Source organism: Urocitellus parryii, chromosome 11, assembly GCF_045843805.1.
Source record: "Urocitellus parryii isolate mUroPar1 chromosome 11, mUroPar1.hap1, whole genome shotgun sequence".
Taxonomy (NCBI): Eukaryota; Metazoa; Chordata; class Mammalia; order Rodentia; family Sciuridae; genus Urocitellus; species Urocitellus parryii.
In genome coordinates this window covers 90,768,981-90,782,903 of record NC_135541.1, presented here as the reverse complement: position 1 = coordinate 90,782,903, position 13,923 = coordinate 90,768,981, and the positions used below count along the sequence as shown (strand labels likewise).

The 13,923-nt window shown below is 34.7% G+C and overlaps 1 protein-coding gene across 1 annotated transcript in view; it reads left to right on the top strand.

Moving 5' to 3' along the window:
• Positions 1 to 13,923, top strand: part of Vav3 (vav guanine nucleotide exchange factor 3) — a 357,495-nt gene that overhangs the window by 293,675 nt on the left and 49,897 nt on the right. The window contains exon 20 of the mRNA XM_077791577.1: positions 7,190 to 7,326. Coding sequence (XP_077647703.1) covers positions 7,190 to 7,326 — 137 coding nt within the window. The remainder of the gene's footprint in view (positions 1 to 7,189; positions 7,327 to 13,923) is intronic.

Here is a 13,923-nt window from a genome sequence, read left to right as displayed (position 1 = left end):
AGCAAAATCCATTGTTGCTACTTTGTAGCATAATTAGGTCTTATTTTCTGACCAGACTATATTAATACATTTGTACTTTTCCTTTTTAAATACTATGATTTTTACTAGGCCATGTGTTATGGCATTCTATCCTCTAAAAAGGCAGGAGGCAACATTGCCTGACAATGAGGATCTGATTTAGAGTATACCAGTAGGAGTTATTACCTTCCAATCCTAGAATGAAGCTGGTCTTGGGGAACTCTCTCAGTTCTTTCCCCACTTGAAGGAAAGTTCTATCCCCCATTGCTGCTTCCCAAGATAAAGCTGGATGCCCAGGTGGCATGGGATGCATAAGTCATCCCTGTCAGGAGGCTTTTGCTCGGCCACAGCCTTTCATGTAGGTTGTGAGGAGTGGCTGCCTGCTGTAGGGTCACTGAACTAGGAGTCAGTCAAGTGAGTTCTTGTTCTGTTTCTGCTTTTAACTAGCTTTTTGATATTAGATCACTTATTTGCCATTTTGGTTCCTAGTTGTATAAGATAGAAAATAAGGTGATTAGACTAGACAATGATAACACTCTTATTTGAGTTGTGTGATTGTGTTCTTTTTCTGTCTTAAAAGATGATGATGAGATAGTTCTGGGCTGTGCTTCTCAAAATGGATTCACATCCTTGAGAATGATTATTTACCAAGAGTCTGCTAAACCCACAGTGTATTCTCCAGGAGCTAGGATTTTATTTAAAGATTTTAGGGAAACCTTTTTTTTTTCCACTAAAATATCCATATATGTTAATACAGAATTTTAAATTTGCATGGATTTTAAAGTTACATGAAATTTTAGAGTTCTTTTGCACTCGTAACCTATAACATCTTTTTAATAAATTAAAATTTAAAAACCTTCTAAAAGGCACTATTCTATCTTTCACCCTTGATTCACAATTTACTAATACTCTTAATAGGCAGTGCCAAAGAGTGGCTAGCCAGTGTTTATAAAGTTGGAGGAAGGCTTCTACACCCAACCCTTCTTTTTATATGAGCAATAACTATTTCCTCCATTTGACTCATCATTGTTTATAAAAGTAAAGTAGGCTGCTCTGGATGAAGATTTTTAAAAATCATTGATGCGAAGTGTTCCCTTTGTGAACAATTAGTTCTTTAGACTAGTTTGTTTTCCACCAAATTGTCTGCTTCTGTTATCACAGATGGTTTTTGCTCTGAGGCTCCTTTTGCTCCTCTAGGAAGACCAGCAAGTGAAGGAAAGAGTAGAGCCTTCTTGGAAAGAGCCCTGAAAGGTGTGGTGGGCAGTGGAGGTGCAGCCCCCAAGTCTACTCAGCCTGCTTTTTAGAGGTTTAGTCTTAGATTGTGGACTTGAACCAGGAATGGCATAGATCTTAATTTAAAGGAGGTTTTGTTGATATGATGCCAGATGGTACTTACTTCACTGTAATTTTCTCAAAAACAAGTTTGGTCATGTTGGATGTTGGTCATGGTGCTTTGTATATGTACCCAAAGAATGAGGTTCTAAAACCTAGCTATAATTGATAGTCACAGTGAGGAAACTTGGAGAAAAAAAATAAAATATATATCTTAGGATCCTACTTAAGATTTATTAAAACAAAATTTCCTGAACTTTCATGAATAGGAATATTTTTTAAAAGTTCCCACTGCACAAGAAACCATGCCCAATTGTGTTGCTCCTTTTGCATTCACTTGTCAGTTCAGTGGACTGAGCATAATCTGTCTGAGGACAGGAGTCATGCCCTGGCTCTGTTCTGAACCCTCCATGTCCAGCACTGTTCAAAAGATACAGTTACAAATGAATGTGTGTTATGCTCATGATCAGTTTCCCAGGATAAACCAACAGTTTCCTCTGACATCTTGCAGAACTAATTATTTTTTAATGTGGCTGTGTATAGATTTTAAATTAGGCCTCATAGGTGAAAGGCCAGCACATTACTGACAGAATATATTTCTCATAGGCAGCACTCTCCTCTGAGTTATTGTCCCAGGGAAGCCCATTGCATTAGGGCAGCAATATCAGCATCCTGAATAGATCCTAATCTATATTGTGACAATCACTCTTCCTGCCCTGCTTAGGCAACACAGCAGCTGATACTGGTACGATACACTGTTAAGTTCATTGAGTTTGAGGTTTAAGTGAAAATTATTAATGAAATTGTTTATATCTGGTAAATTTTCTAATAGGATTCTATCTAGAATTAGTGTTTTTATAAAGCACTTTTTAAAACAATTTCTTGGCATGTGTCACATTTCTTTTTTCTTTTTTTGAGACTTGAGTGTTCCACATGGCTTCAAGTTTTATTTAATCAGAACTCCATTATTATTACTGGCATATAAGTATCATTTTAATATTGCCAATTCTTCTGTGTGTGAATCTTTCATGCATAAGGTTGACTTGGAGACTTTGATTTAAGACCTAGCATAATTACCAGGGTTAACAAAAATTCAAGGAAAGAATTGTGCACGGGTTAGATATTAAAGGTATAGTTAGCTGTACAAAAAAGCATTTGTCATAGTGAATAAAACTAAATAACTAAACATTTGACAGGATACATAATTTTGGCTGAGCTATTTCAATCATAATTTATAATTATGATTATAATTTATAATTATGATTATAATTTATAATTATGATTATATAAAAGTTTTGGGAATTTCCAAGATTGCCCAAATATATATGATGAGATTACATGTGATTATTTTGCACGCAATGTCTGAAGATAGTTGCAGTCTTAATGCTTAGATTTTGGTGAGTAGCACCGTGACTGTGCCATCTCTGCTGTAAATGTAGTTCTGGAGCAGAAAGAAACTTAACAACTACTTAGTCTTAGTTTTCCTAAGGAGAAATAAATAGCTTTCTGTGAGTTGTGAGTTTATAATATAATGAAAAGCATATTTTTGATCATCTTTTTAAAGATAACCTTTGGGTATTTTTTTGTGATTAATCAGTGTCAATGAGGAAAACTATATTTCTACTCTTAAGAGTTCAGGCTGTTTTGCATCTCAGAATCCTTCAAAGCATGGATAACCAAGGGAAAATATATCTATAGTTGGTTTTTTTTTTTTTTTTTTTTTTTAAGAACTAGGGATTTTCAGCCTCAACGAAAGTTTGAAAGGCTAGCCTATAAAAAGGAGATTTGCTTCCTTCAGCCTAATTCCAGATGGAAGGAGGCAGGTCAATGGAAAAAGGTTACAAGAGAGAGATTTTTGAATAAGTTTCAGGAAAATCTTGTTAATAAACTAAATGCCACAATGACTGGGTTGTCACGGGGACATGTCATGACTGTTCTGTCCTGGTCATTTTTAAACTCAGGTTAATACCCGTCAGGCATATTTTATAAGAAGAGGAAAACCTACACTAAATCAACAGTAAATGGCTGTTCGAAAGATGAGCATCTGTAAATCTAATTTCTTCTCTGTTTTTGATCTCATTTATGAGGTGTGATGCCTGCTGTGGCAGTAGATTGTGTTAAATATTATATTGATGGCTAAGCGCTGACTTGAAGTTTAACTCATTCCCTCTTTTCTTATTTTAATTGCATGTTCACAGCAATGCGGCTATGCCTTTTTTGTAAAAGGAAGGTTCCTTTGGAAAGCAACTATTTGTCCTGCTGGTATTTGTAGAACACCTTCTGTGTGTTAGCATCAGAAGCAGGGTCAAAATGTCAGTCTTCTTTATGTCATTGTGCCCTTGTTTCCTTTCTTTTATCCTGTGATCTCTGTAATCCTGTAGCCCTAACAACAAATCATGCTAAAATGGAAAGTGCTAACCAATTAGAAACAAATACCCAAGGATCATCTAACAAATAACCAGAGGTATAAATTCCATTATATTATAAACTCACAATTTTTCCCATGAGAAAAGCATATGAGTTGAATAAATATTGTTCTTTGCAAGTCCTTTGTGGGCAGAATTGAGGCTAGTTACTATGTCTTTTTGGCTATTTCTTGGACCTGACCAGAATTCCTAGCAAGAGTTACCCATTTTTGTTTCAAGAATGAGGTTAGTAACATTACTTATACTATTGTTCGTCTGGATCAACTTCCCAAATGGAGCTCATAACCAAATAGTAATAGCAGAAAAGTTAGAGTAAATGAAAAATGAGGAATAAACAGAGCTATAAAAGCAAAATCCATTGTTGCTACTTTGTAGCATAATTAAGTCTTATTTTCTGACCAGACTATATTAATACATTTGCACTTTTCCTTTTTAAATACTATGATTTTTACTAGGCCATGTGTTATGGCATTCTATCCTCTAAAAAGGCAACATTGCCTGACATCTACAGCCTTGTATGTAGCTTGGCATTTCTATGCTATAATCTCAAATGCATTTTGGGGTAGTGAAATGTCATCCAGTGAATGTTTGTTCCTAAACATCCTATAAGTTCTCAATCATTTTTTCTTGATAATGACATATGATAATGGGCATGTTGACAATGAGAGAACTGGCCTCTTTCCCACTGTGTGTCACATGTACATGGCACTGCTCTTTTTATCCCAGTGGGTGTTGGCCACAGACAACTGTAGGAAAGGACAGGGCCACATGCATTATTTCAGCTTTGAAAACTCTTCTTTCTTGGCTTCATCTTCTGTTTAAAAATTGGCATAAACCTGGGGCTGGAGTTGTGGCTTACAGGTAGAGCCCTCGCCTAGCATGTTTGAGGCAGTGGGTTTGATCCTCAGTACCACATAAAAATAAAATAAAGATATTGTGTCCATCTATAACTAAAAAGATAAATATTAAAAAAATGGCGTAAACCCAAAATTGCCCGGGGAGTCTACCAAATGCCCTAGACATGCTCAATAAAATAGAGGCAAACCTCAACTCTGACTTCCAAAGGTGGAATAACGATCACACAGACCAGACTCCATTTGAAAAATTCTATGTTATCCTCTTTTATATATTGAGCTTTCAAATCAATTGTCCTGTGTACGGGATGTTTAGATTTCATTTTAGGTTAACAGTAGCAATTTAATAGAATGTGTAAAATAAGCACTCTCTATACTCAAAGGCATTTACAGTGTGTAGAGAACAAGTCTGATAAACACTTCAGCTAGAAGAGTTCTCCTGTGGAGTATTGTTTTTGGGAAAAACAACAAAGGCTGCTGTTTGTGTTAGGGTGCCACCTTTTAGCGTCTGGAAGAAAATCACTCCATTATAGATGTGGGATTAAATTCATCCCTCTGGGGGTCTGTGGCTCAAGAACTGAAGCAAAGGGGTGATGTACCAACTCCTAACATGCCTCAGCAGTTGCAGCTGTTAAATTGGGGTAAAGGATGCAATGTGTTTCAGCCCTCTGCCTTCTGATTGACTGGATTGATAAGACACTGTTGACAAAAGCTTTTCAGTTCTAATTTATAGTGACATTCATTTTCCCCTCTCTGCAGTGGCTGTTGAAAAGGATTTTGAGGACCTTATTGAACTCTTTGCTGGAGCATTCCATGTAGTTATCGAGGCCTTTTCTAGGCAACTTGGACAGCAAGAACCAAAATGGCAGTCATTATGTACCTCCTTTATGTACTAAGTACAGCCCTTTCAGCCAGTCACTACAGTCAGTCATTAGCATAAAAATTCCTGAAGTGTAATAAGCAATGACTTAAGTTCTGTAATATGCAATAAGTATCATGTTCATGAGCAATCTTTCTCTTAGGAGGGAGCAGTTTCACCTCTAAATGACCAGTATTGGTACAATTAGGCCTGTGTGAAGTTGAAGTTGCTGTTCTCAAAAATGAAATATTGAACTGATGTCTTCAATGTCTTCATTGAACATTCAAAAAAATACAGAGAGTGGACAGATCTGTTTCATATATCATTGATGCTCTTGGCTTGGACATGTTCCCTTCATTGGGTCTGTTTTGCAAGCCTAAATTTGAGCCCATAGAGTTTCTTTTTTTTTTTTTTTTAATTGGTCGTTCATAACATTACATAGTTCTTAATACATCATATTACACGGTTTGATTCAAGTGGATTATGAACTCCCGCTTTCACCCCGTATACAGATTGCTGTATCACATCAGTTACCCTTCCATTGATTGACATATTGCCTTTCTAGTGTCTGATGTATTCTGCTGTCTGTCCCATTCTCCACCATCCCCCCTCCCCTCCCCTCCCCTCCCCTTTTCTCTCTCTACCCCTTCTACTGTAAATCACTTCTTCCATTTGTATTATCTTGTCTTACCCCTCCTTTCCTCCTATATGACATTTTGTATAACCCTGAGGATCGCCTTCCATTTCCATGCAATTTCCCTTCTCACTCCCTTTCCCTCCCACCTCTCATCCCTGTTTAATGTAAATCTTCTTCTCAAGCTCTTCGTCCCTACCCTGTCCTTGTTTACTCCCCTTATATCAAAGGAGTCATTTGGTATTTGTTTTTTAAAGATTGACTAGCTTCACTTAGCATAATCTGCTCTAATGCCATCCATTTCCCTCCAAATTCTATGATTTTGTCATTTTTTAATGCAGAATAATACTCCATAGTATATAAATGCCACCCATAGAGTTTCTTCATATAAATGTCTTAAGTATTGCAGTGGCACATCCATCACCCCTTTACTTTTGAATTACAAAGATAACCTTAAGATAGCAACCTTATACTGGGCAGTGTGATACATACACAGAAATGGTGAGCCTCCTTAGTGATGAAATCAGCCAATGCCCAAGAGGAAAGTAGTAGGCAAAAAGGATAGAATTGATGAAAAAATTGATTCTTTTCCATTAAACTGTACCATACATGATGTGTTTTTTATCAAACAGGCATCAACTGAAAGAGAAATATTTTTCCAACTAAAAAGAGATTGATGGTGAGGGAGAGGGAAAGTATGTAAGGGATCAGGGGATAAATTCGTGTCTTCTTCTATTACCATCTCGAATAATAGGAAAGTTGAAAAGCATTCCATTGGAATTACTTCAAATGTTTACTTGGACCTAGTGGTATTAAAATGTGTTTAATGTTGGGCTGGGGTTGTGGCTCAGAGGAAGAGCACTCGCCTAGTATGCATGAAGCACTGGGTTGGATCCTCAGCACCACATAAAAATAAAATAAAGGTGTTGTGTCCACCTACAACTAAAAAAAGAAAAGAAAAAATGTTAAAAATATTTTTAATATTAATAATGGCTTTAAAAAAATACATTTGGACTTTACACATCATTGCTTTCTCAATTCTAGAACTCATATTGCTTATTTTCAGGTTTGCCAAAGATGCAGGTCATTAGGAACTACACTGGAACACCACCCCCAGCTCTTCATGAAGGACCCCCATTACATATCCAGGCAGGGGATACCGTTGAACTTCTGAGAGGAGATGCACACAGTCGGTTTTGGCAGGTACTATCAAAATTATAACTTTTTTTAATTTAATGGATGATTCATAACTGCATGAAGAATAAAGCTGTTATCTTTAGAAACTGATTGCATGCTTTCAGATTCAGAAATCTTACATACTATGGAGAGGAAAATTATTTTTTTTATTAGCCTTCCTCATATTTACCAATACCAAAGTGGCAGTGAGTGTTAGAAAGCTAAAGGAAAATAGTGTCAATGCTGTTAGTCATAATTATCATTTTTATTAAAAATTCATACCTTGCTAGAGCAGATTTTCCAAACTCAGTACCTGTGGGCATGATCTAATTTGCATGGCTTTAATATATTAACAGTTTACTTCAGGGAAACTACCTAATTAGCTTGCCAGTGGCCATTTCTGGCCATATTTGATTCTTTGCCTACCCACAGTACCTGAGGTTCTCAGAGGTTGCCCTGGGCATTTTTCATGAAATATATGAAATATGAAAAGTAAGTGATTATGTTGATGTTTGCTAGTGGTAAAATCCGTCTTGCCAGTAAGCCTACATTTGATTTAAGCATTTTTTTAAATTGAGATAAATATGCTATAATGTTAAGCTTTGATGAAGCTGGATAATAGAAGCTGCTATTCATTAAAGTATTCTCTATTTTCTTATGTGTTTCAAAATATTCCCCAGCAAATCTAAAGGATTTGTTAAATATCTATTATGCATTGAGGGAAGAGGTGGGTAAGGATCAATAGGAAGATTAGCATGTGAATGAAATTTGGTTAAGGGTAAAGGGAGAGAAGGCAGAGAACTATGGGATAATATCCTACTGTGCACACATGTAAGCAAGAGCTTTCACTGGCATAGAATATTTTACTGTCTTTCATCTCATTACATGAGAATGGTCTAAGATTGAACATTTATCTACAACCATCATTTCAACTGCTATAGGCAATGAGTTTTCCAAAGCTCCAATATTTTTCTTAACTATCATACTCCTTTCATATGTCATCCTTCTCAGAAGAAAGAATAACAGAAAAATTCTACTAACTCATGCATCCCTCAACATAACCACAGGATATACCTATATTCTTACCCATACGCTCTTCTTATTCAATACTTGCCTTTCTTCTTGGATTTCCATCCCACATTTTCAATTTCATTCTCCCCTTGCCCAATAGCTCCTTTTCTATGGTATATAAATATGCTCAAGCTCCTCGCCACTGAAAACATGGGTAACTCAGTCTTTGGTTCTATGAGGTTCCCTCATTCCTTCTCACCCTCTTGTTCTCCCATAGCAAAGCTGTACTTGTTAGGGGAGTCATGTGTTCTGTCTCTTCCCCTCTATGTTATATTCATAATCGAGTGTCTTGCAGAAACTACTCTTATTTGGCTCACTGCTACCACTTAAAACATATATAATCTTTGAGATATATGCCCACTTATACATATTTAAAATGTTCAACTTGATAAGTTTTGACAAACGTGTATACAAGTAAAACCACCATTACAGTCAAGATAATACATGTACTCACTGGTCCCAAACTTCTTTTTTTTTTTAAATATTTTTGTAGTTGTAGATGGACACAATACCTTTATTTTTTACTTATTAATTTTTATATGTTGTTGAGGATCGAACCCAGTGCCTCACACTTGCAGCCACTGAGCCACAATCCCAGCCCCACCCAAACTTCTTTTTAATAAATTTTTTATTTGTTCTAATTAATTATACATGACAGTAGAATGCATTTATGCACTTTGATATATCATACATAAATAGAGTGTAATTTCTCATTTTTTTCTGACTGTACATGTAGAATCACATCAGTCATGCAGTTACATATGTACATAGGTTAATAATGTCTGTTTCATTCTAAGATCCTTCCTATCCCCATTCCTCTTTGCCTCCCTTCACTCTCCTGTATATAATCTAAAGTTCTGTTCTTTTGTAGCACCCCCACCCCCGCATTGTGTATTAGCATCTACATATCAGAGAAAACATTGTGCCATTGGTTTTTTTGGGATTGGCTTATTTCACTTAGCATGATATTCTCTAACTCCATCCATTTACTAGCAAATGCCATAATTTCATTCTTCTTTAAAGCTGAGTAATATTTTTGTGACCCTTCATGGTCCTTCCTTCATACCCTCATTTATTACTCTACCCTTCCAACTCCAAGGCAAAAGGTACAACTCCAAGGTAAAACCATTGCCATTGTTCTGCTTTCGGATTATGGATAAGTTTTTACCTTTTAGAATTTTACATAATGTGTATTCTTTTTTGTATGTCTTTCACTCAAAATTATTTTCTTAAGATTTAATCATGTTCTTTCTTTTTATTGCTGGTTATTATACCATGTATAGATATAGCACAATTTGTTTATTCTCTTACCAATGGATTTTCTGGTTGTTAGTGGCATTTGGTTGTTACAAATAAAGTGTTTGTGAACATTCAAGTATAAGTCTTTGTAAGGTTGTCTGCTTTCATTTTTCTTAGCTAAATTTCAAGAGGGGAAATGATGGATCATACATAGATATATGAATATATTACTAAATAGATTTTACTAAACCTGATTTTGAAAGTCACTGTGCCATGCTATATTTTCACCAGCTGTAGAGGAAAATTTAAGGTGATCCATAACTGGTCCAACATTGTGTATGGTCAGTCTTTTTCATTTTTTTCTGGTCTAATTGCTATATAGTAGTATCCCATGGTGTTTTTTATTTGCATTTCCCTAATAACTAAATAATTATGAACATTTTTTCATATATCATCCATCTACCTTTAGTGGTGAATAAATACTTATTCCAGTATTTCATCAAAAACAAATCCTTAACAGATTTTATTTTCTAAATATTGAGAGTTCCTTATATATTTTAGGTCTAAATCATTTCCTTATAAAATGTGTTATTTTTATATATTTTATTCTAATCTGTGGTTTCTATTTTTATTCCCATTGTTATACATAGAACAAAAGTTTTTATTTTTGATATAGTCACTTTGTCAATTTTTTTTTTGATTACGCAATGGGTGTTTTATTTAAGAAATCTTTTGAGTTTGGGAACATAGCTCAGTGGTAGGCTTGCCTAGCCTGTGCAAGGCCCTGGGTTTGATTCCCTAGAACTGCATTAAAAAACAAAGCAAAACAAAACTTCACCTCTCTCAAAGTTAAAAAAATACTCTTCTATGTTTTCTGCTAGATATTTTATAGTTGTAGTTTTTACATTTAGGTTTATGATGCATCTTGAGTTATTTTTGTATATGATGAGTGGTGTTCATATTGTTTTAAATAAGGATAGCCAGGTATTATGGCAACATTTGTTGAAAAATCAATTATTTATCTACTGGGTTGCCTCTGCACTTTATAATAAATGAGTTGACCGTATATGCAGGTATATTTCTGTAGTCTCTATCCATCTCTTTTCCAGTGTGCTGCTACCTGCCTTGCTTATTGTAGTTTATAAGTCAGCTTGTGTTAGTCTTCCAAATTAATTCTGTTCTTTTGTGGTTTTTTTTAATGTTTTGGCTATTCTTAATCCTCTCCATTTAATACGAATTTTAGAATCACCTCATCAGTTTCACCAATCAACACCTGCTGGGATTTTGGTTAGAATCGTACTGAATTATAGATTAGTATAGAATTGATAATATTGAGTCATCTGATCACTGGACTTGATGTACTCTATTTAGGTCTTCTGTAATTTCTTAGCAGTGTTTAGTAGTTGTCAGAGTCCCACTCATACATGTCTTTTATCGTATGTGTAATCACTTCACTTTGATGCTATTGTAAATTACAGTTTTAAAATTTCAGTTTCTATTATTTATCAGGAGTATATAGAAATATAGTTGTGTATTGATGTTTTTTCATCTTGTAACTCTTGTTGAACTCACTTATTCTTGTAGCTTTTCTTCTCCAGGTCCCAACACACATTTTATATAAATAATTATATTGCCAATTAGTAAATATGGTTTTACTTCTTTCTTTGCAATTTGGATGCCTTTTTTTTTTCTCTTATCAATGACAATGTCTAGAACATAAGTAAAATGTTAGATAGAAGTGGTGAGAGAATATACCCTTGCACTATTCCTGATATTAGGGGAAAGTTTTAAGTCCTGTACCATTGAATATGATGTTACCTCTAGTATTTAACAAATGTTCTTTGTAAAGTCAATGAATTTCTTTCTTCATCCTAGTTTGCTGAGTTTTTATCAGTAATGCATGATACGTTTTGTCAAATGCTTCTTCTATATTAATTGAAATTATTTTATTATTTTTTATTTATTAATATGGTAAATTTAATGGATTTTTATATATTAAATCAATCTTCTGAAACAAGCCCCTGCATTATACTTTTTATACATTTGTTTTATTTTATTGATTTTTTTTTGGTCCGGCTAGGGTAATAATGTAATATTCAAAGATGCGTAAATGGGAACAATTTCTTTCTTTTTAGTTTTTTAAAAGCAATTTCACAGAATTGCATAATTTTTCCTGACATGTTTTATGTAATCCATCAGGAAATATCTCTAGGTCTTAAAGTCTCTTTAATAGGAAAGTTTCCTTAAACTACTGTTTCAATTCCTTTAATAAATATAGAGTCATCCAGGTTATCTATTCTTCTTGAGTGAGTTTGGATAGTTTGTTTTTCAAGGAATTTTACCACTTTGTCTAAATTGTCAAATTTAATGGCCTACAGTTGTTCATGGTTTTCCTTCATTTGCCTTTTAGTATCTATTTTCTGTAGTAGTGTTATCCTTCTCATTCCTGATATTATCAACATGTGTTTTCCTTCTTGAACTCCTTTTCCTGATCAACCTGAGTAGATGGATAGGAATTTTATTAATCTTCCCCAAAAAACAGCTTTTGGTTTCACCTCTTCTCTCTCTTTTTTTTTTTTTTCCTGTATCATTGATTTTTGCTCTGGTCTTTATAACTTTCTTTATTCTCTTCTTTTGGGCTTAATTTGCATTTCTTTCCCTAGTTTCTTAAGGTAAAGTGTTTACTCATTGATCCTTTTTCTAATATAGGCAGTTAGTATATAAATTTCTAAGTGCTGCTTTTCTCCCTTTCTTTAGAATGCTGTATTTTCAACTTCAGTCAATTCAGACTACTTTCTAATTACCTTTCAGTTTCTTCTAATGGGTTTTTTAGAAATATGTTATTTAGTTTTCAAATATTTAGGGATTTCCCAGACATATTTCTGTTCCTAATTTCTTTTCTTTTTTTCCTTTTTTTTTTTTTTTGGCTATGGAAGTTGATACTGGGGATTAAACTGAGGGGCACTGGACCACTGAGCCACATCTCCATCCCTATTTTATATTTTATTTAGAGACAAGGTCTCACTGAGTTGCTTAATGTCTCACTTTTGCTGAGGCTAGCTTTGAACTCATGAACCTCCTGCTTCAGTCCCCTGAGCCACTGGGATTACAAGCATGTACCACCCTGCCCAACCATAATTTCTTTTTTAAAGTAATTTTATTTTTAACTTGAACATACAAATTACACATTTAATGCCATACCATAAGATAATATAGTTCATATGATTGAAATCATTTTAAATTTATTAGAAATTGTCTTATGGCAATTGTAGCTAATAAGTTGTCTTGAAGTCAGATTGTGTTAGTGACAGACCAGAAAATGGTCTATCTTGATAAATGTCCCGTGTGTACTTGAAAAGAATCTGTATTTTGTTTCTCACGGGAGAGATATTCTACAAATATCAACATGATCCAAGTAATTGATAGAGTTGTTGAAGTGTTCTATAACATTGTTGATTGATGGCATAACCACATGATCCACTCACTTTCCTATAGTCAAGTTGAATTTTTTTCTTTCTACATTTTTCCGTGGTGAATTATAGTTGTCCATAATGATGGGATTTGTTGTTACCTATTCAAACATGAACATAATATAACAATATAATTTGGCCTATATGGGACCCCAGCACTAACCCCCTTCCCTCTCCCCTCTCATCCCCTTGCTCCATTTCCTTTACTGATATCCCTTTGATTTTCATGAGATTCCCTGCCCCAGTCCCAGTTTTTTTTTTTTTCCTTTCCTAGCTTCCACATATGAGATAAAACATATGACCGGCCCTTGACTTCTGAGTTTGCCTTATTTTACTTAACATAATGGTCTCAAGTTCTATCCATATTCTGTCAAATGGTGTTAATTCCATTTTTCTTTATGGCTCAATAAAACTCCATTGTGTATATATTACGTCATTTTCTTTATGCATTAATTCTTTCATTGATGGACACTTATGCTGGTTCCATAGTTTGACTATTATGAATTGTGTTGCTGTATACATGTGTATACATGTATGACTATAGTATGATGCCCAAGTCTAAAATTTTTGTGTTCTATTCCCTCCTCTCATGTGTCCCTCTCCACATCTTTTAGTCATCAATTCCTTCTCACTTTATCTTCTAAATTGCTCTCAATACATTTCTTCCTTTCTACCTCCATTCAAAATCTTCTACTTGACTCAACTGTTGCATATCACGTGGGATCACCTTCTAAGTGATCTCCTCAATCACCTTCTAACCTCTAGAAGTTATCTGCTACGACCATCCTTTCTACCCCACAAAATCCAGATATAATTACAGAGTTTCTTATTGGTGGTGTCTTCC